Consider the following 27,375-nt stretch of genomic DNA (forward strand, 5'->3'; position numbering starts at 1 on the left):
GATCGCATCTGTGCCGTTTTACTGTTACCACTTTCTTTATTTGACCTGCACTGGTAGATCGAAAATCCATTCAAGGAGATACAAAAATATAACATTTTGATATATTTAGTTTTGGGCTTGTGTATTGCTTAACTGGTGATTCTACCAGTTAATATGTGTGAATATGAGTTGAATGGTTGTCTGTCTTTGTGTGTTAGCCCTGCGTAGCTATGGTAACTGGGAGCTCCAGCCCCCCTGTGACCCTGAATTGGATAAGTGGAAGAGGATGGATAGATGCTGCATAGTGGGCCACTTTGGGGAAAGTCTTCAGTTAAATAATGTAAAGTCGTATTATTATTAAAATATTTATCATTTACACGAAATTTCTGTTTTCTTGCGTATTAGGTTACAAACAAGGAAAACGTTTGCCTTTCAAGCAAACACATTTAAAAGATTTAACTAGAATAGCTTTCCAATGAGTGACAGTTCAAAATAATCCTTATTTTTCTTATACTTCATCTTAGTGCAGCCCCTCAGTTCATTCATTGTCAGAAACAGGCTCTTTTATCTCTCCTCACTTTACCTCCAAACCAACTTTCTCCTAATTCACTGCCCCCCAGGAATTGAAAGTTTAAAAAGCAGGTAGTGTGGTTGTCTGTGGTCACAGCTGGAGCTGTGTGCCTGAGATAACCATATAGGGAGATCTGCTGTCAATGGCATCATCCACAGCCAGACTGGAAAAAAAATTAGAGCAGTCTGAAATTTGAGCTTCTGGTTCATATAGATGACTTATGATTAACTCGCTTTTTGAAACTTTAGCCGCGTTTATTATAAGCATTTACATAGTAATATATATTACATAAACATAAAAGAAGGGCAGATGTTTAACTAGATCTAAACCTAATCATGGTGCACAAGTTTGCACACGAGGTTCAGTTATATCTGAAATAAAAACAGAGATGTGCCCAACACCCAGTAGATGTGTTTGCATTTCTAGGAACTTGTCACAGACTGAAGAAGGCTTTCTGCCATCTCCCACCGGCCCCATAACTGCTGTGCTGAAAACCGCAGAGGAGCCTGAAATTGATGTGCTCACAGATGCGACATATTAGCAGCTACAGGTGCAGTCAGAGCACTTCTCTTTCATTTTAGCCATGCATGCATTTGCCTCTTTCCTCTCTCTCAGGTCAGCTCCTCTAATCATCGTCACTGCAACAGGACTTCAGCGTTAGGTGAGTCTGGGCTGTTTGGCAGCATCATTTGTCAAACCTGCAGCACTTACGGCAGATGAGCTTCTGACAATTGCTTAAAGCCACATTATTCCATGAGGCATCCCCCCCCCCCACCCCACACCCCCGTGTGTGTTGAAAAGCCACCGCCTGTGACTGCTCCAAATGTCTTTCTGTGGATGCGGAGGGTACTGGGGGGAGAAAAAAGGAGTGTGAGTCGTTTCAGAAGTGCTGTCTTATTAAATTATTTCTTCGCCTTTTACAGCGTGGCCTCCACCATTCGCTTTCCATCCCTCTGCTAGACTAAACATTTGTCTTTCCATTCATGGCTGCATTTGTATTCCACTGAAATGGTTTCCTGGTGGCGTAGTGAGGTGGGGGGAGGAACGGGTACAAAGTCCACGCTCAGGCTCCGAGTTTTCCACGTCGCTGCACGGTAACAACGCTCAACACACCGAATGCTGAAAATCATCAACTGTCTATAACTACATAATTCAACTTCAAAATTTTGGAGTCAGATTTTTATCCAGGAATAGGATAACAGTAAATAGCTTTTGCAACTGACTTGACACATGTGTGTATAACATGTGCTCTCATTTACAAAGTACAGAGATGATTGCTTATAGATCAATTAAACTATCAGTCCCATCCTACACATGTCAGGGTCCTTCTTGTCTGATATAAACCTGCTGCCCCCTCTGTGTACAGTATCATCATCCACCCAGCTGGTGTCACAGCCTCACACAGCTCCGTCTTGATAAGATACCTTTATTAGTCCCACAAGGGGAAATTTCATGTTAAGGCTGCCGACCTATTGCACGCAATGGCGGCGCCATCTTACCCTCCGACCATACATGCATTACACCAAAACATCACATGGGGAAGACAGGTCAGAGAGGTATAGCAATGGAAACTGCACAACATGAGGAAAGATGAGGAGAAAAAAATAACTCCCCCCAGACTGAGCTCCAACAGGGAGATCAGTTTGAGAACAGTCTGCACATGACTAATAAAGGTATCTTATCTTGATTGGCCAGGTCAATGTTTATTTAACAACACTCCATTAAGCTGACTCCCATCACAAGTTGCACCACTTTACCTTTAATCAAACTGACAGCTGAGATGCTATAATCAATGAGGCTTTACAGAATGGCCGGCTGTGTAACTATGAAGGGCCTGTGTGGCGGGTTGGTTTCGTGTTAAAGTCACTACGGGCGTGTTAAACTGTTCAAATGCTTCTACTTTCAGTAAATATGAACATTTGTATTCATCCATCCGTGAATTTTCTTCTGCTTTTCCAGTTTAGGGTCACACGTGGTCCGGACCCTCTCTGAACACGTTTATGTTCGGGAAAATTCTTCATGTTTAAAATGCAGCACAGCACGAATTCACATACTGTTTTCATATGCAAGTGTGACTTTGTTCATTTAAACGAAAACGCCACAGTATTTTTTTTAACTACTATGAAAGAATTTTGATAAGCTTTTGGTCAGCAATGAGACAAAATCATTCTCTGAAGTCATCCATGTTGAAAATCTGGGCATGTTCACGTAAACTTCTTGTCCGTTTTGGCAGCACCAAATTCAATTCCCTGCTTTCTCAGCTCAGCTATGTCCTGTCTATTACACACAGTATTAGAAAGGAGATTTTAAAAAGTGGGGTGTGATTTGTGCTGAGTAAAATCTTTCCTCTGAAAAATGTGATCTAACAGCCTCCCGTCAAACGTCCTCCCTCCAATTCTAAGGATGACAAGTACTCCTTATGGGTTTTGGGAGTGCAATAAAATTTTGTCACAGATAATTAAACCAGTCAGCCAGCAGCCTTGTGAAAAACAATAGCTGAGAATCTCCAAGACTGCCCTGCTGACATTTAGACTGTTTGTGAAGCCGTCTCACAATTTCAACAGTGCTTCCAAATCCACGGTCAACATATATAGTTTAGACTTGCTTTTCAGGATCTGTAACAGACTGGCGGACTGCTGGAGCTGAAAATTACAGGACTATGAAGAGCAGCGAATGTCAGAGGACTTTTTTTTAATTAGGGCTCAAACTCAGGCAAAGAGAAACGTATCAATCCAGACTCGTATAGTGCCAAGTGCAGCTATTCTAGGAATAAGCTATGATATAATCTGTCATAAAGGTTTTTCCTCATCTGTAACAACATGGCCTTAAATTATATTGTAAATACGTCTGGTATACTGAAGTCACAGCACTATATTCATACTTCTCTTAAACAAATAAAAACCCAACAGCAGCAGGTCAGGAATTATAGCTTCTGTGAAATCAAACGTGTGGAGATGATGTAAAAGTTGTCGACTCTTTCCACGTACTATATTTTAGGGCAGACAGAACAGTATAAACGAGCGCAGCTCTCTAATCTAGTGTTCATTGCATAATGTCTTTTCACTTGATGTTTTGTTGTCAGCAAAGGTTTACCACAGAAACACAAAAGTAATCCGCTTTAATTTCTCGCCCACTCAGTGAATTAGAGCCATTTTTCTGAACCTCGGCAAAATGAAATTCAGCACTAACAAAACGATGTTTTACTAATTAAAAAAAAAGACTTTCATATTTGTGATAACGCAGTGAATTTGATCATATATGATCTTATTGCAAGTCTGCCGATGGGACTGTGGGGCTGATTCTGCCCTGAGGTAGAATCATTTACTAATGGCCTCTGTTTGCTCTCCAATCAATAATAGTAATGAGACTATTAACAAACACAAAGCCATAAAACTGATTCTGGCACTTTCCAAGTTCTCTTGAACCTGTGTGATTAAATATTCATAGGGTTTCTATAGAAGCAAATCATAGAGGATCAAGTTTCTCATGCCACATAATTGGTTAAGCACAGGCAGAGATGCCCGTTTCTCCAGCTTAAGGCCAAGAACGTGTAACTAAAAAGCATTTACAAAGTTTTTAATATATTGTGTTTCACTACAAACAGCTATGATGACATACAGTTATAGTGACACATGACAAATTTCTGACACCAGCTGAGTGGATGTAATGTGGTTACATGTTAAGCTCGACTTAGTACTACAGCCCTGCGCTGCCTGGAGGATGGGTGGACAGAGTACCTGAAAAATAACATGAAAAACAAACAAACAGAATTTACTTTAAGAATTAAGTCGACCTGAAGAGTTCAAGAGAAAAAAAGTATGAATAAGTAGTTGAAAACATTAAATTATCAATACAAATTTGTAAATTATTAATAGAAAGTAAGACTAGCAGCTGTTAGGTAATGCATAAGCAGCTAGAATCATGAATAAAAAAGTTGGATGTGTTTGAAGTGTTGATTGAAAATGAAAATGATAGACTGTGGACTCCACTGTTAGAAGTAGAACAATCAACAGCATTAAATGAGTAGGTATGCTAACTAAACTGTGGATGAGTGGTTTTAATGATATACTACACCAGCTGTAACAGATGGTTACAGTAAGGTGAATAGAGTTCATATCCAGTTTGAACGTGACGACTTTCCACAGGCCTGAGAGCACTGTGGGCATCTGACCCCGTCCTGCAACAGCAGCAGGAACAACAAACAAGTCCTTTATTGAATAAGCATCTATTTTTTTATTATCAGTGCAATATAAGGTTTTAAGATTACAGTTTAGTTTTGCAAATGATTGAACATTTGTCATTACACATCAGAAAATAAGATGAATTATTGTAGAAGAACATCATTATGGAAAAATTTTGGATAACGTGGTACTAGTTACACTAAGATAAAGCATGCACTGTGAAACAGACAGTTTGCTACGACAAAAACTTTTTATTGAACTAAGTATTGCAAAAGTAAAACAACTGAATTTAATTTGCCTCCGGTTCATCAGACCTGCAGCCTCCCTGTCATCCAGCGCTCACATTGCTCTCCCCAGGCCTAAGGCTCTGCTCCGGATGTCACTCTTTATTTATTTACTCTGGACTCTCTGCTCGGTTCAGCTACACTTCCTCTGCTACTCTTGCGCAGCCAGCAACCCACCCGGCTCTCCACGCGTCCAGCCACACACTCTGCCCCGGCTCAACATCCCATCTGCATCGCCCTGCAGTAATTATTCATCTTTTATCGAAGCAGATCTTGGCCAAGGGAAAAAGATATTTTCCCAAAACTATGATGCTGTATAAAATGTAAAAGGCAGAATGATTTTCAAATCTCATAAACCCTTATTTTTCCACAATAGAAATCACACTAAATCTAAACTGAGACATGTTACTATTTCTATTTTTGTTTTTTTAAAACATAGGTTTAATATCAGCTCATTTTCAATTTGATAGCAGTAAGACGTCTCAAAGACAGAGACAGACATTTTGCAAATACTTGAGTAAATTGGTAACAGATCAATGATGACTGGATATAAAAAGAACCTGAGTTCAAAAGTAAATATCGACAGAGGTTCACCAATCTGCAAAAACACCAATGTCTAAACATTCCAGAATATAAAAAAGTGAATACTTTAAATCTTCTCTTCATCTAAAATCATCAAAAGACTCCAGGAGTCTGGAGAAATCTCTGTGCACAAAGGCCAAGGCCTAAAAAAATCTGTGCTGGATCTCTACGACATTTCAAACAGCACTGCGCTGAAAGCAGGAATGATCCTGTCACAGAATTTACAGCATGGGCTCGGGAACATTTCCACTCATGCCTGTGAACACAGTTTGCTATGTCATCCACAAATGAAGGTTAAAGCAAAGATGAAGCCTGCCATCTTGAGCGAGGCCAAGTGGAAATCCTAGAATCTGATATGAATGACACAAACTGTTTTACTGTAGAGTGTGATACGAATGAGGGGGGGGGAAACACTGTTCCACATGACTGGAAAATGCCATAAAACAGACCTGGGGTGGCACTGGGAAGTAAATGACTCCTTTGGCACACTTAAGCACTTTGAGATGTTTATCATTGACAGCTAACACTCTTTAAATTTGCTAAAATTGCATGCTGATGGTTCAGAGACATATGCTGAGATGTAACGTGTATTCTTTATGCACTCATCAAGACTATTAAGGAGCAGAAAATAATTTGATTTCCAAACAGCACAAATCTCATGCAGCCATTTCACATCAGCGCTGTAATAATCTATGCATGCCATTTCTAACAGACAGTGAAATTATATCTGCAGCAGCTTCTGCATCAATCTTAGAAAACATAAGAGTGTGTCACACAAACCAAAAGAGAGAAAGAAAAAAAGAGTAAAATTATTAGACTGAAATTCTGGAATGATTCTATATTAACAGCATTAACATAATACGTTACTTAAGCGTTGAGCTTCATTTAGGCTCTTTGGTCATCTATCACGTCAGGAACGAGTTACCTTTGTATAGTGACAACACAGCAAGGCAAACAAAACAGTTCTCCATAGACGCTGTGGGAATTAAACACAAGTGTAATCAGAATGTTTGAAATTAAAGATGCATTCACCTACAGCTATTTTACTAGTGTGAGGCTTGGAGAGCAAAGACATTTCAAGCATCCAACTGGACTAATGATTTTAGACATTGGGGAAATCGTTGAACTATACCCATAATTGAGCCTGTGATAGCCTTGGCAACCCTGATAAAGGCATCCTAATGGGCTGAGGCAAATTATCTGGCTCACAACAAGCAATCCTCGCAAAAGCCCGGGTCTGAGCTGCATAACTACTTTTGCAGAAATGGAGACATGAGGGATTAACAGTTATGTCTGCAATAAGAATGCACACATGAAACAGAACATCAGCTTTTCTCTGGAAAGTATTTGAAGAAAGTGCATGTCAAATGCCAAAACATCCAGCGAATGTTGCTCCTGATTCCTCCATTTCTGTCTCAACAGATTCTTACATTTCCATGCTTGATCTGCTGTGTCGCTTCATTTCGCAGATTGCTTTCTCTTTGCAAAAGGAGGACAGCCCCAGCTGACTAATCAAAATGCTGGCAGGGCCCGAAGAGAGGCCAGGAATCTCAGAAAACAAACACCGGCAGTAAATCAAAAGTGATTTTAGAGGATGATCACAGATGGTGAGACTGAAAAGTGCTCCTACAAATTCTGTGAGTCCCCGGTGATTCACACATTTCCCAAGCTGCTGTCTACACTTCTCCAAAATAGCTTGTGGCCCATTATAAATGCAAATAAAAAACATGACTTGAGACCAGTTCTGGAGGTTTAAGCACTAACTGACAAGTGTGAGATGGTCGTGGAACCACCAAAATAACCGTAACTGGAAGACAAACATGCTCAAAGACGTAAAATAAAATCCACGTAGAGCTTTAGTCATAATGTTGCACATTTCCAGTAGCTCGAGTTCACAAACATTCAACTGTGGGTGTGGCGTGTGAGCACAACCATTAATCTCGCAGGAAGACAAATGCAAGCATGCACACAAAAGAGACTCACCCCACTGCAAAGGAGCAAGCTGCAGGTGCTCCAGGACCAGCTGATTGAGGACTCCCTCAACGCTGGCTTCTCCACAGCGACGCAGAGATGGGTGGACGTGGTTAAGGACAGCAGCATGGAAAAGCTTTGGAGAGTTTCAGGAATTAATCAACACGGGAGTCACTGCTCTATATTTACACATGGAAAAACCTGGTATTAAATAAAAATACATCACACTCTAAATATAACAACAATAACTAACAGACAGCTATTCTGAGGCAGGAACGAAGCCGGAGAAACGTCAAAGATACTCTAATGTAATTAAATTAAAGGAATGAACAGGCCCTTGAACTTCTGTGCTTGTCAGTGTATGCTTGTATGTCTTCAGACGTGGAATGTTGCAGGATTTCGCACAAACAAATGGATATCACTTCCCGTTTCCACTCAGTGCCTGCTGTATACCATATGTCAAAGAGCACATGTGAAAATCAGCTAATGCTTGTGTAATAAGACTGACTCCCTTTTGGCAGCACATCTAACTCAATGTTAAAGGCTATTTAGATAAGACAAACTGAGTATCATGTGCCTGTAAATAATTATATAAAAGTTTAAGTATAAACCAGGAAATTGAAAAAAAAAAAGGCAATAAAAGTGCTTGATAAAATCAAAATAGCAGGCTCCCTGTTAGGTTTAGAGAATGGCTCCAACTAAGTCTTGTGGTGGTACATGTGCATACTGAATACTTTAACAACAATACTAGAACCCATATAAACCATCCATGTCCATGACCCATAAAATATGCACTTTTTCAATAGTTTCTGACACGTTTAAAGTTTCATGAGTTTTCAAGAATGATTCATTTGTATAAAGAACATTAAAAGAAGCAGGGTTTCGTACGAGGCAAGTGCATGGACACTTAGGAAAATAATCATCTATAACATCATTAATTGAATTTTATCATTGGAGTTTTGATTAGATGGCGAAAAAGCTATAAACACAAGACAATTCTGATAGATTACAGCAAGTCACAACCATTTAAATTAAGCTTTATATCTTCCGCACAAAAGTGGAAACAAACATTAGCCTGTGGTTACACGTATGAGGAGTGTTTGCAGAGTGTCTGCTCTCACGTCTCTCTGTAGCCACTTTTATTGATAACAATAGAAAAAAGTGTGAAGCTGGTAGTCTGATTAGCAATGATGGCTGACTTATGTAAGGAATAACATGTCAGCTTTCGGAAAATACCAACCTGGGCTGAACCATGATTTTAATTTGTTTATATCTTGCTTCTTGCTAACATTCCAAAATTGTGGGTGTAACAAAATGAGATGCTCTAGAGGTCAGGTGTCGAAGTCCAGGCCTCGAGGGTCGGTGTCCTGCAGGTTGTGTCCTTGATCCAACACAGCTCATTTAAATGGCTAAATTACCCCCTCAACATGTCTTGAAGTTCTCCTGAGGTCTGGTAATGATTTAGTCATTTGATTCAGGTGTGTTGACCCAGGGTGAGATATAAAACCTAAAGGGGACACCGGCCCTCGAGGCCTGGAGTTTGACACCCCAGAAATTGAATGCTGGATATTTGTAATGTCTGCAGCTTGGGTCTTGGGTTTTCTAAGGAGATTTGGTTTTCTGAAATAGGTCTGAAGCACCGATAACACATTTGCGTGAAAATTAAGAATGATTAATTTATTTGTGTTAGGTGACACAAAGAGGGGAAAAATATTAATGAAAACAAACACTGAGTCCTAGATATGAACACGAGAAAGGTTGATGGGGTCTAAAGTACTTTTTTAATTCAAATAAATTCAGTTTTAATTATCTAGTGCGAAATCACAAAAGATCCTACAATAACGGGACGAAAACCTCAGAATCAGATTGCCCCCCTATGAGGAAACACGTGGCGACAGTGGGGAGGAAAAACTCCCTTCTAACAGGAAGAAACCTCTAGCAGAACCAGGTTCATGGCGGGGCAGCCACGACGGGACATAAGACACGTAGAAAAGTTCATTGTGCATGTAAGAAATACAGTGTTTTAAATCTTTTCTCTATGCCAACACTCAACACTGAGTGCCTCTCTGTGACAGTTTTTCTGTCTACATACAATATTTCCACAGTAGTACTCTGACAGGCCATTTGCCTGCTCCCTATACTAACACTAAGTTCAGAGCACGAGGCCACATGCTTTCATTTCTCTCGTCCTTTCTTATTTTTCCTTATATGAATTTTTATTTTTCTCCCATTCAGATTCTTTCCGCCAGCTTCTAGTTATCTTTAATGTCGAATAAACTGCAAAGTCAATCATGGGGAAATGAGCAATTTAGTGGACGTTTTAACACAAACCCACAACCCTCTGAGGCTTTCAACAATGACGAATCCCCTTTTAAAATGCTCTTAATGGTAATTATTAGGGGTGCAACGATACACAAAATTCACGGTTCGGTTCGGTTCGATACTTTGGTGTCACGGTTCGATATTTTTTCGATATAAAAAATGTTCATGCATTTTTAATTTGTCATTTATTAAAATTATAAATATATATTTTAACTCAAAAGTACAGTTTTTAAATTTAACCCTAACCCTTGTGCGTGTTTTTTATTTTGACAGCGAATGCGCACCTGCGGACCACTTATGTGCAGCCCTGGTTATTTAGCTCATCATATTGCAGCCACAGAAATTCTTTTGTCCATGAAACCATAAAGCTGCACTTTCTTTTTGCCTCATAGTCTGATTTGTCATAACTTCTCCGTTTTGTGGTAAGCTTTTCTTTGGCTGTCACTTCTTCACCCTGACCTGTCTTATTTGGCTCAGCAGAACTGAAATGCTTTTACACATAGGGCTGCTCGATTATGGCAAAAATGATAATCACGATTATTTTCACTGAAATTGAGATCACGATTATTTGACGATATTTATTTAACCCTTTAAGACCTACTATAGAACCAAGTCCACCAGAGCTTATATTATTTTTTTACATGCTGTAGTGCCATTTGTGGGAGCATTTCAAGTTGCTATACATCAATACAACTGTTATAGCCCATATTTTAATAATATGTATGCATTAAGTCCATAGTAATTACATAAATTGCAAAAAAGTGCAATAAACTACAAAAAAAATTGAAAATCGCTTTTGTTTTGTTTACATATATTTCTACTTGGAGAAATTTAAGAGGTTTATCCCTCAAAACTTTAAATACAATAAAGTTGCAAAAAATAGTTTACAACAACAGGAAATTTATTTTGAGTGTCTTCATAGTTTTATTTTGGAGATACAGCAATTTTTATATACTGCAGGAAAAACAAAAAACAATCCTATGATGCAAATTTGCAAAGAAAACAGCAGGTGCATCATTTCACTGTGGGAAGTGTTACGAACAGCTGATAGGAACGGCAAAGCGTGTTTCTGGAATATTATGTTTTTGTTCCTGCAAGGCTTTTTATGCAATTTTTGCAAAGCTATATGTGGAACGAAACCGTGACCGAGGACAAGCTGATGGCATCAGATGTAAGTACAACTCCTCCGGTTTCATATGCAAAACAAATTATTGCGCTAGCTTACACGGTTCAGGTTCTACAGGGATTTAAAAATAGTTACGCAAAACGGAGCGTGCTGCTCTGACTGGCTTTAAAGGGTTAACAATGACTTTAAAAAAATAATATAAAATAGTGTGCAACACCACTGAAGTTTTTTTTTTTTTTTTAAACTCTCTTTTCAACCAACGGCAGTCACTCTCCAAATAACTTCTGCTTAGCTTTCCGAGCTTCCCTCGGGTCCTCTTAATCAGCGGTCTCCAACCTTTTTTGCGCCACGGACCAGTTTATGCCCGACAATATTTTCACGGACCGGCCTTTAAGGTGTCGCGGATAAATTAGGGAGGGGCTAATAATCGGCTCAGTCATTTTTAATGATCGTTGAAAGCCCAGATCGTAATCGTGATTAAAATTCGATTAATTGAGCAGCCCTATTTACACATGCACTCACATAAGCTCAGCGATTCTCTGCGCGATCAACCTCTCACATGTTTAAGCTTGCTGCGTCATGTTTGCATAGTAAGCTAACGATTAATAAGACGATGTCAGAGGAATTGGTGCACAAATTATCATCACTCACAGATCAGTGCTGTCGCTCTCTATACACAGTTTGCACGATTGCAAAGTGAAAGCAAAAAAACAAGCGCAAATTCAAACGCGATTTCAATATGTCACATATTGACAGTGGCTCACCGATGCCAATGACATAATTACCCAGCTACATTTCTGAAAGAATGCAAAAGCATTGACATATATTTTTCCTACAATAGCCCGACGGGCAGGGAAGAGATAGATTTTTGTAGCCCGACTGAAAAAATCGCTAGCTCCGGGACGTCGGGCTAGCGATATTGCAAGCCCTGTATCTGATTGAGGAATAACTCATCTTTGGAAAAGAGAGTTTATTACAGAGAAATGGCTCTTTCCAAAATAAAAGCTATACTATCCGCTTCTTCTGGGCTATATTCTCAGCAGCATAAGGAGAATCATGTGCTAACAGCTGTCTAAATGACTCGGCTAAAGTTAGTAGCATGCTTGCTTTTTTTTGTCTGCTTCCACTTGTCTTTGCACTAGGATGATGTTGGCGTAAATGTGCAGTCATATTCGTTGTGTTCCCACTAGTGCTTTCAGGTTAATCTCGTTGAAATGACCTTAACGCCACAACACGGCAAATCTCCGTTAACGAGCTACCGCCGATAGCTCCGTGCATGGGGCTAGACGGCCAACACGTTAACAAGCTAACTGCGCTAACACACTAGCTCCCACCCATGTAATTGAGCATTGCGTGGCACATCCAACATACTGTTTTACTTTAGTCCATGACTCGCTTACCTTCAGGGTCATACGTCACATGAAAACCAAAATAATTCCAAACGCCAGATCTGAATGAGGGTGGGGGAGGTGCCCTGCCCTCTTCCTTCTGACGATGCTGTCTGTGTTGAGCGCTCAGTGGATCTGCGCTGGACAGTGCAGCCTAGGCGGAGTAGTCGAACGCAGATTCACTGAGCGCTCAACACAGACAGCATTGTCAGAAGGAAAATTGATAAAATAAATTACAAATGTTGTATTGTTCGATACATATGCGTACCGAACCGAAAGCACTGTATCGAACAGTTCAATATCGATACGAATATCGTTGCACCCCTAGTAATTATAGGCCAATACTGTAGTCCTTTTGTGTACCTTTTGTTCCCACAAGTGTGTAACAGGTTTACTACTGTAGAGAGGAAAGTCTGATTAAAATGCAGGAAAATGATCTTACTTCAGTTTAGATCCTATATACTGAAGAAACCCAAGCAGCAGCTGAGTGGATCTGTTAGTCATTTGGATTACAGTATAAACCTATGTAGATCAGCGGTTTGCTCATTGACCAAAACTGCTTAAACTTCCCCACTATATTATTAAAGAGCCAACACAGCTGCTTCTGTAGATACACTAAATATGTGGATGGATGCACGCGGCTGATATTACACAAACATCCTCGAATAACTACCAAAGCAGTCAAAAAACAGACATTATTTGCTGGTAACAGCACTGAAGACAGATCCATCATGTTATGTTTATGTTTTGCATTCATCTAGAAGTCAAAGGTGAACGGGGAGCATGTTTTTATAACGATCACAGGGAAGGCTATCAATGTATGAATACTGCATCAAAACAAATACGTTTATCAGAGGGCAATTACCCAGATAATATGTGATGACAAGGACGCCGCTGATCATTTACACAGCTGACATTTGGAATAATGGGTGAGACGAGCAGCGCCTAGAGCACCAAACCTGTGTCTATTAACCTTTGAGAGAAAGTGCAGAATGCATGAAGAGGGTAAGAGAAAGAGAGAGTGAAGGCATCTATGGACAAAGCATACTGTGTGGAAAGGTGCGGCTACCTTTCTGTTGAATTGTCTGAGTCACGATGAATCACGTCACATCATCTGTATTCCAGAGAATAACGGTAAAGTGTCAGTGTTGCAGCTTTGATCACTCAAAGCCATGTAGAATTTCTATTTCAAGGCTTTGCTGGAATTGTTGGGTAACACGAGCTGCTAGCAGATATGGTCTGTTTTCAGGTGTACAACAGGGATGATACAGTAGTATAATGATCCGTATCCTGAGCCATGCTTGACTTTTTTTGGAAATTCTCAGTGGACCCTCATATAAGCTTTGAAATACATATATTATATAATATGGGCATGATTAATGCACAAAGAGTAGTCTCTGTAACAGCACTCTATTGTAAAGAGAGCGTAAACTTTCGCTACACTCATCCAACTTGCAGGAAGGATGTCATGTTCTGAATACAGATTTCAAGTGGATACTGGGTGAAGTGAACAGAATAAGTGAATATGTGTATGTAGGAATCCACATACACAAGGATCTCATCTGGACAACCAACTGCTCCAAGTTGGTCAAGAAGGCTCACCAGTGCCTCTTCTTCCTGAGGAAGAACCACCTGTCCTCAGACATCCTGGTGAACTTCTACCGCTGGACCATCGAGAGCATCCTGACCAACTGTATAACAGTCTGGTACGGGAGCTGCTCTGCCTCGGACCGGAAGGCGTTGCAGAGGGTCGTGAAAACTGCCCAGCGCATCGCCGGAGCACCACCGACATCTTTTCTGACTGTTTGTTCACTAACTTTTCTATTTGACTACGGTCAGTGTCACTACTGGTTGCATGAGGTGATACTTGGACATTATAGAGGTTGCACAGGTGCACAGTCCAACTCCTCAGGGATGGAACACCAATATGCGTCATTACCAGAAGGTTTGCTGTGTCTTGCAGCACAGTTTGAAGAGACTAAAGGAGATCAAGGAGACAGGCAGTTAGTCTAGGAGAACTGGAGAGGATTGTGGAAGGTCCTTAACCCATTGGGACGACCGGCATCTGCTCCTTTGTGCCAAGAGTAACTGCCAGAACCCTACAAAATGACTTCCAGGAGACCACTGGTGTGAATGTCTCAGACCAAACTCACTGCCCAGCACTGTGGAGCCTGATTGGCATTTGTGCTGTGCTTTTCACAGCTAAGAGCAGCTTCACCCTGAGCACATGTGATGGATTTGAAAGGGTCTGGAGAAGCTGTGGAGAACGTTATACAGCCTGTAACATCGTTCAGCAAGACTGCTTTGGTGGTAGGTCAGTGGTGGTCTGGGGAAGCATATCCATGGAGGGACACAGACACCACCACAGGCAGCAGCCCGACTGCCATGAAATCCTTGAACCAACTGTCAGACCATATGCTAATGCAGTGGGTCCTGGGTTGGTCCTGGTGATCATCAATGCTGGCCTCATGTGCAAGAGTCTGCAGGCACTTCTAGGTGGATGAAGGAATTAATACCATGCCATCTCGGGCATTTTCTTTGGTCCATCCAATGCTGTCAGGTTGTGTCTCAGACTATCCAGGAGCTCAGTGATGCCCTGGTCTATAGCTGGGAGGATATCCCCAGGGACACCTGTCATCTCATTTGGAGCACTCAGGGTATCTCTGAATCAAACCCTCTGGAGATAATTTTCATTTCCATTAATGCTGTGGCATCCTTTCATTCCTAAAACATGACCCAGTCCATATCAGCACAGATTTTTAGAATTTTTTCCCCCCGCCGTAGAGATCTGTGTTCCTTGAATTCTTCTGAGCAGCGTATTTCAGAACTCGTATCCGGAGTGGCTTCCAAATTCACCTTTGATATTTTATATTCAGTATATTTGTGGGCACTAAACATCACATTCAACAGGCCATTTCAGAGAAAACTGGCGCTTGTGCGAATGATTAATATGCGTGTCAGCTGTCTATACTTATTGTCAACAGCCATTCACGGTTTGGTACTTTTCTATTTATTACCCAGATTAATTTGGATAGTTCTAAACAATTTAACATTTCTATTATGCAGTTGAAATAAAAAGGATTCCAGAGTGTTGCTTAGAAAATTGGTTCATCCTACTTTGAGCTGAAAGAGTGACTTTTCAGCTGTTAATTTGTGAATCTGTATTGTTCTGCTTTTAAGTAGCTTCTTATTGGATAAGCCCAGACAGTCCGGGAGACCTTCAGAGCTGAGCTTTGACTGATGAATTATACAAACAGCCTGCCTAAGCAGTTCAGCTGTGCAGTGAATTTAAAACTAGTCCTAAATTGCTCTGGTACAAGATGTATATTTCAAGTCAACATGAATATTGGCATTCTTTTTAACCAAGTTTTGAACTTCAAACTATGTTGAGTTAATAAATATTTCAAGAATTTAAGATATAGTAGCGACCAAAAATACAGAACATGTGAAATTGTACTTTTTCAAATAACTGTATGCGTACATCAAGTTTAATCAAAAGTTCAGAGAACAGGTCAATAATGAATTTTTAAGGCTTATCTGATAATTTCCCATTTAAAATCATCATTCCATGCACCTCTGGGCCATTTTTAGCTATTCTGCTATTAATAAATCATTTTACAGAAGAAGCAAAAAACCCTCTTGCACTTTGCTCCTACCCTCTGATACAGCACAATGCTGGGACGCAACATAATTCATGTGATTTCTACTGAATGTTATAACTAAGGTGACTCGGGACAAAAATCCACATTGACATTCTCACTCCGTTTACGGAGCAGAACCTGGTGAATGCCGAATAAAATGACGAGCATGCTCCTGCTCTGCATTCCTGATTGGAAACTATGGGCCCTTCAACTGAAAACTGCTTAGTCATTTTTGATCCTTCACACAATTTGAGGTCAGTTTTAAGCAGATGTTACAAAAGTTGGGGTCCACAGCAAAACATCAAAGTGCACAGTGCAAATGTCAGAGGGAGACTTTCAGGGAGTGATCAAAAAAAAAAAAAGCAGCAGTGTTGGAATCCATGCGGACATTCAAGATTATCTTAAATGGAAAATCAACTAAGTTTCAATCAGATTAAGTGTTTGACTTTTATGAACCTCTGAACTTTTTTGCATACCTTATATGTAGGGCTGGGCGATATGACCCAAAATTCATATCTCGATATTTTTTAGCTGGATGGCGATATAAGATATATATCTCGATATATATTTTTTTAAAGCCATAAAGTAAGAACAAAAAGAGAGTTCTTAGTCAAAGCTGTGTCCCAGATGTCACACAGGCACTTTTATTAACATAGAGCAGATGTACATAAAATTTACTCAAAAATAAATTATGAGCATTTATTAAATAATAATGCTCCATAAATAAAAGAAAACAATGTTGTTTTTGTGCATAACAAAAAGCTCACAAATGTGCAGTCAAAATGTAAACTAAAAGACGAGCACTATAACAAGGACAGATTTCACAGCTGCTCTGTTCCCAACTTGTACTGCGTGACTGACAGCCTGGAGTTTGAAATCCGCTTCGCAACCACGTCTCTTAACAGGTGCCATTTATGGTCCTTATACACAGTAAGGTAATATTACGTTGAAGCACAGTACGTATCACTCCGCGAGGCTCAGCCGTAATGCTCCGACAATCCATCAAGCGCTGCAGCTCCGTAGCTTACCAAAGTCGTACTAAAACATTTTTTGACAGATTGCTGAGCGCCGTGTTCCACATAAAATCGGTGCGCGGCCATCAAGCACAACCAGAATTCATACATAAGGCGCGCTGTCAACTTTTGAGAAAATGAAAGGATTTTAGTCCGTGCAGCACCTCTGGGCTGCATGGCGTTAGCGTGGTTAGCTCGTTAGCGTGGTTAGCTAGCTAACACGTTGACGCCGTCCAGCCCCACGCACGGGGCGATGCGCAGTAACTCGTTAACGGATTTGCCGTGTCCATCTTGTCGCTTCCTGCAGGTGAAGCGATGGGGGAGGAGGGGGAGTTGTGTTCAGTGAAGGAGAGGCGAGGCCGAGTAACGTTGCGTAAAGACGAAAGTGGACGAAAGAGAGGCAAACTTGCGGCTCCGCAAGTATAATTATAACGTAACATAGACTATATCGATATAAAGGATATTGTCACATCTTATATCTCGTATAAAAATATATCGATATTTTTTAAAAACTCGATATATCGCCCAGCTCTACTTATATGTATGTACTTTTTTTTTTTTACATGCATTTTAGTCAGATTGTATGTTGATATTAATTGATAGTAATTATTGATATAATCATAACTAATGACTACATATCCAGAGCTTTTTAAGCTCGCTATTGAGAGGGGAACTTCCACACTGTGCATTGAGAGATGACTCATGGACTTGGCTATGACCTCCTCAGGGGGAAGACACACACATAGCATTTGCTTTTTATCTCTTCCACTTCTCATGGCATCTGTACTGCGTGTGGCAGAATCACTCTCTGTGAATCAGTACCAAACACCATCAACAAGCTCATAAATTACAAATTAAAGTGACTGTTAGTTGCTCAAGGCCAAATAATTGTATCTAAGTGTGACATGCAGTGTAATCAGATTTTATAGTTCTCTATTTTTCATATTGTAAAAAGGAAAATCTACCCTGAAGCAGAATTTACATTGTGCTATTCTGACAAGTTTAGCGGCTGAGTCATTATCAACAAGGATGTGTTTCAGTGTGCAGAAAATCATAGGATCAAGGTTTGACTTGATGATATAATGTGGCATCTGTCGCATAGCCAGTTGAGTCGCTTGCACTGAATTAGTAACAGACTCTATACCAGTTCTACTGTACCCTAATGAGCCATTTTCAAACACAAGCCACCCATAATGAAGGTTAAAAGGGTAAAATGTCACATTTTTAATTTCTAGTTCAATTTCTCACTTGACAGCCCGGGTGTAGCTCATTTCCAATTAGATCAATACTGCAAAGCCTCTAAATCCTTTCCTTTGGCTTGTTCTTATAGGTCAATCTCCTGTTGACACCATCCTGACTAATATATCATACATGATACTATTCACACTTAAAAACAAAAAAAGAAACAACAATAGTAACATATGTTCAAACAGTCTGCTTCAGGGTTTTTTTTTGTTGCAGTAAAGGGAATGCTGTTGGGAATATATTCATACGTCGCTTTCTTTCTTCATTCCTGCCTATAAGCCGCCAAAGTGCTGGGAGATAAACCAATGCATATGGTGACAGAAGTGTTTACGCCCTCATGAAAAAACAAAACAAAATACATACACACATGGAAAACAGCATTTTCAGCTCCCAGACTGGATTCCCCATTAACTGGTTACCATGCTCACTAACAATCAGTAGCTCTTAGATACGTGCATAGTACTGCCAACTACTGAGTGATGAGCTGATATAAGGCACTAAAGATAAATCCAGACTGACTGACTATATACTTCTCTCAAGCTCTGCTTCCCTATCGTGGCAGCAGAAAAGAACTGAAGATGTCTTAGCTGTAAGCAAAGGACACTGTAGGGGCTTTGCTTTAAGATATAAAGTGGCCATTGTTATAATTTTGTGCTATATTAATAAAACTGCATTGAACGGAATTGAAGTCCTGGCTGGATTCTGAATTTAAATAGTTTACAGAAATTTCTGTGCATGTAGATTTGCTTCTAATATGTGTAGTCTCACTACTAAGTTCTGGACTAAAATTTTCTTTTATTAGAACAGTCTTCCCAAAAAACATCTGCATTTGGATCGTCTTTGAGCAGAACATCTAAGAATCAGGAAATCAAGTACCAAGGTAGCAAAAGATGAGCAGTTGTCCAAATAGCTGTCTGTTGGCAAACAGCTCAAAAAGGTTTTCTACCTTTCGATAAAACTCAATTTTTCCACATAGAGAATTTAATATAGAATAGAACCCCTGACTTGGGGATACTCTATATCTGCTAAATCAAAAACATCTTCAACATGGAGAACGACAACAGATACGAAACACATGAGCCAAAACGTTAACCCCTCCTAACACACTCCTATCTGGTCTTTAAGTCTGACGTCATTAACCGTTTCCAGGTCCAAACTCCGCTTCAGGTCCCAAAGTCAAACGAACACTGCAGCATCACTGACAGTTACAAACTATCTAAATTCTTTCATAGGTAATAAAATGATCAGTGTTGCTGCTCTACCAGGTGTAACATTTAACTTTAACATCCAGTCATCCATGAAAACAGAATTTATGATTTTTAACACTGTTAGAAGTTAGCAGGGAGTTAGCTCGCTAGTTTCCATCTATGACAGTTCAGGTTCTGACTGAGGGATTATTGAAAAATTAAAACATACAGCTCTGCTGTCACTTCCAACATAAATGAAGACAGAAAACTAAACAGCAGTGATGTTTGTAGGGTTACTGAAGTTTGACTAGCAGGAATATAACGATGTGCTAGCTACAGAGCTGTGTTTAGCATAATATAAACACAGTGAAGCTGATGAACGCCAACTTTTTCTGCTCAATGAAGTTAACTTGAGGGTTCAGGATGGTTAGGGACGAACGCAATCGCATGGCAGGACGCTGTAAACAGGCCGTCATCACTTAACAGCTGGATAAGCACTCTGGATGGTGGTTTCATGAAACAATGTTAGGCACAATCAGATCACTGCCAACCATTCCCGCTTGTGTTTTATCCACATGCTATACTCACACATTTTGAAAAACTGCAAATGGAAACTTTTCTAATTAAATCTCGCAGAGTAGGTATGCTAATACAATGTCACTATCTTTAATGGACCGCAGACTAAGAGCTCTGGCAAAGTGTCTCATTTCACAATTCACAAATTTAATTTCACATTTATATTCCCACTTACTAATATATCACTTCACAGTGTCAGAGTAGCAAGCGCTCTGCCATAAGCGTCCCCATCTACTAATGCGGGCAAAACATGTTGCCTACTGGCCAGAAGGCCTCCAGATGAAGGGTCCAGATGTGCTCTAACACTGATCGAACCGATATCAACAAACAACAACAGTTAAAGGAATGCTGACATAATCTGTTTGACCGTGATTATGGCCACGACTGTAGGGGATAAGTATTTACCAACTACGTCTATGGTCTTTGTAGTTCACATTAGGCCAATTCCCCTAAAGATGCTTTTATAGTACATGTAACCACTGAAAGGATATAATGCTCCAACAGATGCCCAGCTTGCTGTTGATCTGACAGCCTTGGGCGTGCTGTCGCTCCTCCTCCAGCTGTTTGGGGTTACTGAAGCGGATACTTTCTTGGTCCGGCTGTGGCAGACTCTCAAAGTCAAACTTGTCCACCTGGATGGCCATCCTGGAACAGGAAATGGGAGAAGCACTTAGATGTACACTCGTACTTATGTAAGTTTTCACCCGCCAAAAGGAAAAGGTTTATGACTCTGGAAATAACCCTTACATAACTGTCATTTAAAACTTTGAAACTAAGTTAAAAAAAGCATGAATGACATGAATTTTTATTGAGTTCAAATTGCTCACAGCTGATATTTGAGCTACTGTTAAGCTTTGGAAATGACCAAATATTAAAAGTTAAAATAAAAAATAAAACAACAAAAATATAAAACATCAATATTTAGCAGGTTCTTGAGAGAATTTATGATTGCATTTTTATATACATATATTTGTATACAACAAAACTACTGAGAGACCTCAGTGTTAGCAGAGTACAGTAACAGTATGAGAAGTCTTGGAGTCATTCTGACCAGTATTCGTCTTTCTGTGTCCGCGTTAAACAAATATGGAGGACTACCTTCATTCATTTGCACAATATCACTAAAATTAGAAATATCCTGTCTCAGAATGATGCTGAAAAGCTAATTCATACAGTTATTACTTCTAAGATGGACGATTGTACTCAGTTATTATCAGGTTGTTCTAAAAGCTCCCTGGAAAGCCTTCAGCAAGATTACTGACCGGGACTAAAAACAGAGAACATATTTCCATGAGAGGTGGAAAGAGAAGAACTGCGGTAAAGCAGGTGGCCATTACACAAGTTTTACGAAAAGTGACACAAAAATCAGAATTTCCAGATCCAAACTTGTCATGAAATGCATACGCACACTGAACGTGTTGTGTTTTTGTAGCAAATTCTAAAAACGCACTGTGAAAATATCAATGCCAGAATCAAGCAATGATGAGCTGGATCTGATGTTTCTAAACAAGAAAAGGAAGCAACAGGGATTCTGTGTTAATCCAACTCTCACGAGAAGGCAGGACCAGGGAGAATTTCATAGTTTGACCCAGGAGATGAAGCTGTATCATGGTTGCTTTAATATATATATGATATGATATTTCAGGATGTCAGTGGGGCAGTTTGAGCTGTTAGCAGATGTGGGACCAGATCTGAGGAGGCCATGAAATCCTTTCAGGGAGCCAACTTGTAGCAACATCTAGCTGTACGGAGGTAAAATTGTACTATTTTACTATTTACTACACGTGGGCGATCGTGGCTCAAGAGTTGGAAGTCTGCCTTGTAATCCGAAGGTTGCCGGTTCGAGCCCCGGCTCGGACAGTCTCTGTCGTTGTGTCCTTGGGCAAGACACTTCACCTACCGCCTACTGGTGTTGGCCAGAAGGGCCGATGGCGCGATATGGCAGCCTCGCTTCTGTCAGTCTGCCCCAGGGCAGCTGTGGCTACAACTGTAGCTTGCCTCCACCAGTGTGTGAATGTGTGTGTGAATGGGTGGATGACTGGGTGTGTAAAGCGCTTTGGGGTCCCTAGGGGAGACTAGTAAAAAGCGCTATACAAATACAGGCCATTTACCATTTACATGTCATTGTATACTACTGTATACAGCAGTACTTGAACTACAAGTGCACTTCTTGCCAAACACAGCAGTATACCAGCTCCATTAAGAATGGGTGAGTTGAAAAATATATTTAGCACACAAAATACATGCATGTATTTTATGTGTCTGGTGTGTAAAGGACTTAAGTCAGGAGTGGGAGAGAAATATGCAAGGCTGGTGCAGGACTGGTACAGTAAATGGATGGAATGGACTGGTTCTTATGTTGCTCTTTTCTACTGTAGCTGAAGTGCTCTATGCAACATTCACCCATTCATACGCATAGGTGCATTTTATCCAACATTCACATACACATGGATGTAGTGAAGGAGGATGACGGCAGATGATTCGGTGTTGTGCCCCCTAGAGGGAACAGCTGAAAGAAGAAGACAGAAAGAGAAAGAAGAAGAGCAGGACTAACTGAGCAGAGGAGACTCCAATTCAAGTCCATGGAGCAACTAAAAAATTGATGTGTTCAGGGTTCAATGTTACTTTTTCTTAGATATAGTTCATACTGTAACTAGCTGTAACTACATTCAAACATTTAAAATTGTGATTATCCAATATTAACTATATACTTCATCAAATTACAGGACACATTTTCTCATTATCCCGCAACAGATCTCAGCAGAAAACCTTGCATACACCTCAGCATGATGGCAGCCAATGCAACCTGCCTTTGTGTGGTTTGGCCAGTGCTGAATTATTTATCTAGTCTGAGCAAACACCCTCAGGTGCAAGTTTCCTCGTCTATACTGTGGGTGTTTCTAAGTTATTTATTAACAAAAGTCAGGCTCATCTTTGCCCGAGGTTACCTCAAATGTCACATCCAGGATTCAGACTGTACTTGGAACAAACTAGACAGACCTTTCCTGCACGTGTGGAAAAAAAAGAAGAAGAAAATGACATACAAGACCACTTGAAATTACCTCTACATTATTCAGGACTTCTATTCAAAGAGGACTAGATCCATTGGATCCATTCTTTCCCTGCCTGCATACATTTCTGTAGAATTCAGAGTGAATTACATGTATCCTAGCACACCGATACTAACACACAATCATCAGGGATTTTTATAAGGCAGGCAAGAACAATCGCAATGAAGGGCTTTGAAACCTAGCATAAGGCTTACACCAGCTATGGGCGTGTGTTGCATTTTCTCTAACTTATGATTTGTCCTCAGAAAACCATGTAGATAGATAACAATTTTAAAAAGGAAGTTTTTATGCTTTTCCAGTTCATTTTTAGTAGCATTGTACGATTAAGTTCAAAATAATTCTTCTTTACATTATGCTTCATTCAACAAGTATATTATACTTTGTCAAATTCACTGTCTTAGGAAAACTATTTCACCTCACTTCCTTCCTTTATGCTAACCTTAGCATAAAGGACCTTCGATAGCCCCCAAAGACATATGGTTTGAATCACACATGAGTGGGGGCTTATGTGCTCACAGCCAGACCCTGTTTGCCTCAGTCACACAAACCTAGAGACTGGTTGGTGACTGCCTGGCAACCAGTGGTCGCTAGGGAAAAATGAACATTGCCTGACTGATAATGAGTGGTTATTGACAGTCATGTGAGCCAAGACACCAATCAGCGGCTCCCTGGTAACCATTCACTGCTGCACCAAGAACCTCATCGCAGTTGTTTTGGTCACAAGCAGCTTGCCACAGTCACCTGTAGTTTGTATGGAAGGCACATTTCTGCAACCAATTTCATCCAGTGACAACCAGCAACCACATGCCAACAGGTCATGGAATACTCAATGACATCATGCAGAGACATTTTGGTTGTTTAGAGCAGTTTAACGCCAGAGATTCTGGCTCAGAGGAGTTACTTCTACACACATCAGCCTAAAAATGTGTCCTTGTTTAAAATGAAGCCAAAATTATAACCGTATATGACAGAAAATATGAAAAAGAATAACAAGCATCTTTTGAGGAGCTTGTTACTTGTCTCTAAGGTCTATTAATTACAAACAAATGGAATGACGTGTGAGAGGGAGTCCCACTTGCTTGCCATCATCCATTGAGCAAGCAAAGCTAAAAGAAGTTCAATCAGCAGTTAGCAGCTACAAACATGTGTTTCTGTCAAGTGCTGATAGAGACATGACTGCATTTTTGTGGATGATGTTCCTCATCTGCTAGATGTTGTAATATGCAGATGTTTGGTTAAAATTGCCTGTTTTAGAGTGTTGCTAAACCGTGCAGCCACTTATTGCAACTTTTACCACAATTACAATTGAATGCATTTTAAAGGGTTTTATGCATGCAGCCAGTGAAACTAGGTAATCCTTCGTCTTATTACAAAACTATTAAATTCCTTTTGCAATCTGAAACAAGAAAAAAAAAATTCTACAGCAGCACTTAACAGCAGACAAGAAATTTATTAGGCCTGTCTTACTGGTGGCATGATGACGCCAACATACTACCTCACATAGAAAGTTCAGAACAAAAATGAAATCATTAGCAGTCTTTCTTCCTGCTTTTATTAGTCTTATCACTCTCTACTTTGAGAAATGAAACGATGACTTTTAGTTCTCTAGTCACCTGCAAATCACCCAAACATCCATCAGGTAGCATGGAGGCTAACTTAAACTTCCTGCTTACCCCCAACCAATCATAGCAGAGAGCTGTCCCTCCCTGAGCCTGGTTCTGACAGTTTTCCTTCCCACTGTCACCAAGTGCTAGTTCATATAGGGCCATTTGATTGTTGTGGTTTTAATAAAGTAAATATTAGTCCTTTATTTATCCAGGTAAAAGATGTCATTTTCAAGAGAGACCTGGCAAGTGCCTTGAGACAATGGTTGCTGTGATTTGAATGAACTTGCAAAAACAGTTTTGATAAAAGTCGTGTCTCCCTCAGTTTGTTTCTAAGCCTTAAGGTTGAACCACTGCTCTGACAGGAATCAATATGTAAGACCGCTTTCTTCCATTTGCGCAACATCTCTAAAATTAGAAATATCCTGTCTCAGAGTGACGCTGAAAAACTAGTTCATGCATTTATTACTTCCAGGCTGGACGACTGTAATTCATTATTATCAGGATGTCCAAAAAACTCACTGAAAAACCTTCAGCTAATCCAAAATGCTGCAGCAAGAGTACTGACAGGGACTAGAAAGAGAGAGCATATTTCTCCTGTTTTGGCTTCCCTTCACTGGTTTCCTGTTAAATCCAGAATTGAATTCAAAATCCTGCTCCTCACATACAAGGTCTTAAATAATCAGGCCCCATCTGATCTTAATGACCTTGTAGTACCATATCACCCGATTAGAGCACTTCGCTCTCGCACTGCAGGCCTACTTGTTGTTCCTAGAGTATTTAAAAATAGAATGGGAGGCAGAGCCTTCAGTTTTCAGGCCCCTCTTCTGTGGAACCAGCTTCCAGTTTGGATTCGGGAGACAGACACTATCTCTACTTTCAAGATTAGGCTTCAAACTTTCCTTTTTGCTAAAGCATATAGTTAGGGCTGGACCAGGTGACCCTGAATCCTCCCTTAGTTATGCTGCAATAGACGTAGGCTGCCGGGGGATTCCCATGATGCATTGAGTTTTTCCTTTCCAGTCACCTTTCTCACTCACTATGTATTAACAGACCTCTCTGCATTGAATCATATCTGTTATTAACCTCTGTCTCTCTTCCACAGCATGTCTTTTATCCTGTCTTCCTTCTCTCACCTCAACCGGTCGCAGCAGATGGCCCCGCCCCTCCCTGAGCCTGGTTCTGCCGGAGGTTTCTTCCTGTTAAAAGGGAGTTTTTCCTTCCCACTGTCGCCAAAGTGCTTGCTCATAGGGGTCATATGATTGTTGGGTTTTTCTCTGTATCTATGAACCGCCTTGAGGCGACTTTTGTTGTGATTTGGCGCTATATAAATAAAATTGAATTGAACATAAAAAGTATAGTAACGACGAGGCCACCTTTGCTTTGCTTTTTTATTGATAAGAAATCCACAGTCGAGCTCTTTATCCACTGACTGGTTCACCTCTGGATTCTGGTTCATAGAGCACAGTGGCTGTGTCCTGTGAACTAGTTTCTTGTGTTGTCTTTCACTATATCATCATCACCGACAACTCAAATGATAACTTATTAAGCCTCCAGTTTTGTGCACCCCCACCCCTCTTACTTTACTGTTCCCGGTAAAAATTGACTGGTCTGTTTTAACAGCTCTTAAATTACGATAAACATTTTTCATCACCAAAGGGGGTCGTTAGGGGAACGCCACAGAGGTTGATTATAACACTCAAAATTTAATAAAAGAGGTGATCTTCACTTTTATATGTTCAAGTTCATAGTGTGGAGGATGTCATAAGGCCCTGAGGCAATCAGATGTAAAACACAATATTTATGAGTGTTTTAAGTTGTAAATCGGGGAGATTTGACCTGATCACGACAGGAAGGTTAAGTTAGTAGAATTTTATTTATATAGGCGCTTTAGTCATAAGCCGTTGTACTGAAAAAATAAAGAGTGTGTTGTAAAGCTCCTTCCATGCCCTTTCATATGATGATTTTTTTTCAAGATCAACTTTGACCTTGTGAGCTAAGAATGAGGGTAAAGGTCAAATGCTTAGCCAACCTAGGTACTCGCATTTTCCAAGGAATTGAGTACCTAGTATATTACTGTGAAGACATTACAGTTAAAACTAAATTTTACTGATTGTCACATTTGGTGTGACCTTAAGCTCAACCTGATTTTTACCAAAATTAAATCAGCTCAAGCCAGTATTGGTCTCTACCGTGTGTGTTTCTGGGTGTGTCCAGAAACACACATGCATCAAATTAAGGTGGAGGAGAAAAAGCAATGCAATTATTATTCCACAGCCTTTACAACAAAGCACAACACAAATTAAATAACAATTACGACTTCAAAACCAAGACAATAAGGAAAGCTGCTCTTTGCTGCACCACAAATACACCCGCCTTTGAAGATTAGTGGCACTAGGCTTATGTCACTGACTGAAGTCCCACCTTCAAATGGGCACTGTGTTTTATTTAGTCATCTTCAAAAGCGCACATGACACACTAAGTCTATAAATACTGTGTAGCACAATGAAAACGGTTGATAAATTGGAGGGCGCAGACTGGCAGAGTCTGGGACTGGTTTTCTTCATGTAATTACCAAGAGACAGATGGTCACATCCAAATCTACACTTCAAATGGTAATACGGAAAGAAAAGC

At 40.2% G+C, this 27,375-nt stretch overlaps 1 protein-coding gene across 3 annotated transcripts in view; it reads right to left on the minus strand.

The window, feature by feature from the left end:
- The window catches only part of trappc9 (trafficking protein particle complex subunit 9), a 242,605-nt gene that overhangs the window by 58,511 nt on the left and 156,719 nt on the right, over window positions 1-27,375 (minus strand). For all 3 annotated transcript variants that reach the window (XM_080863780.1, XM_080863781.1, XM_080863782.1), the window contains 2 exons: window positions 20,558-20,711; window positions 7,581-7,671 (listed from right to left, as the gene is read on the minus strand). In XM_080863780.1, coding sequence (XP_080719906.1) covers window positions 7,581-7,671; window positions 20,558-20,711 — 245 coding nt within the window. The remainder of the gene's footprint in view (window positions 1-7,580; window positions 7,672-20,557; window positions 20,712-27,375) is intronic.

This window comes from Rhamphochromis sp. 'chilingali' (assembly GCF_963969265.1).
Source record: "Rhamphochromis sp. 'chilingali' genome assembly, chromosome: 17".
Lineage (NCBI taxonomy): Eukaryota > Metazoa > Chordata > Actinopteri > Cichliformes > Cichlidae > Rhamphochromis > Rhamphochromis sp. 'chilingali'.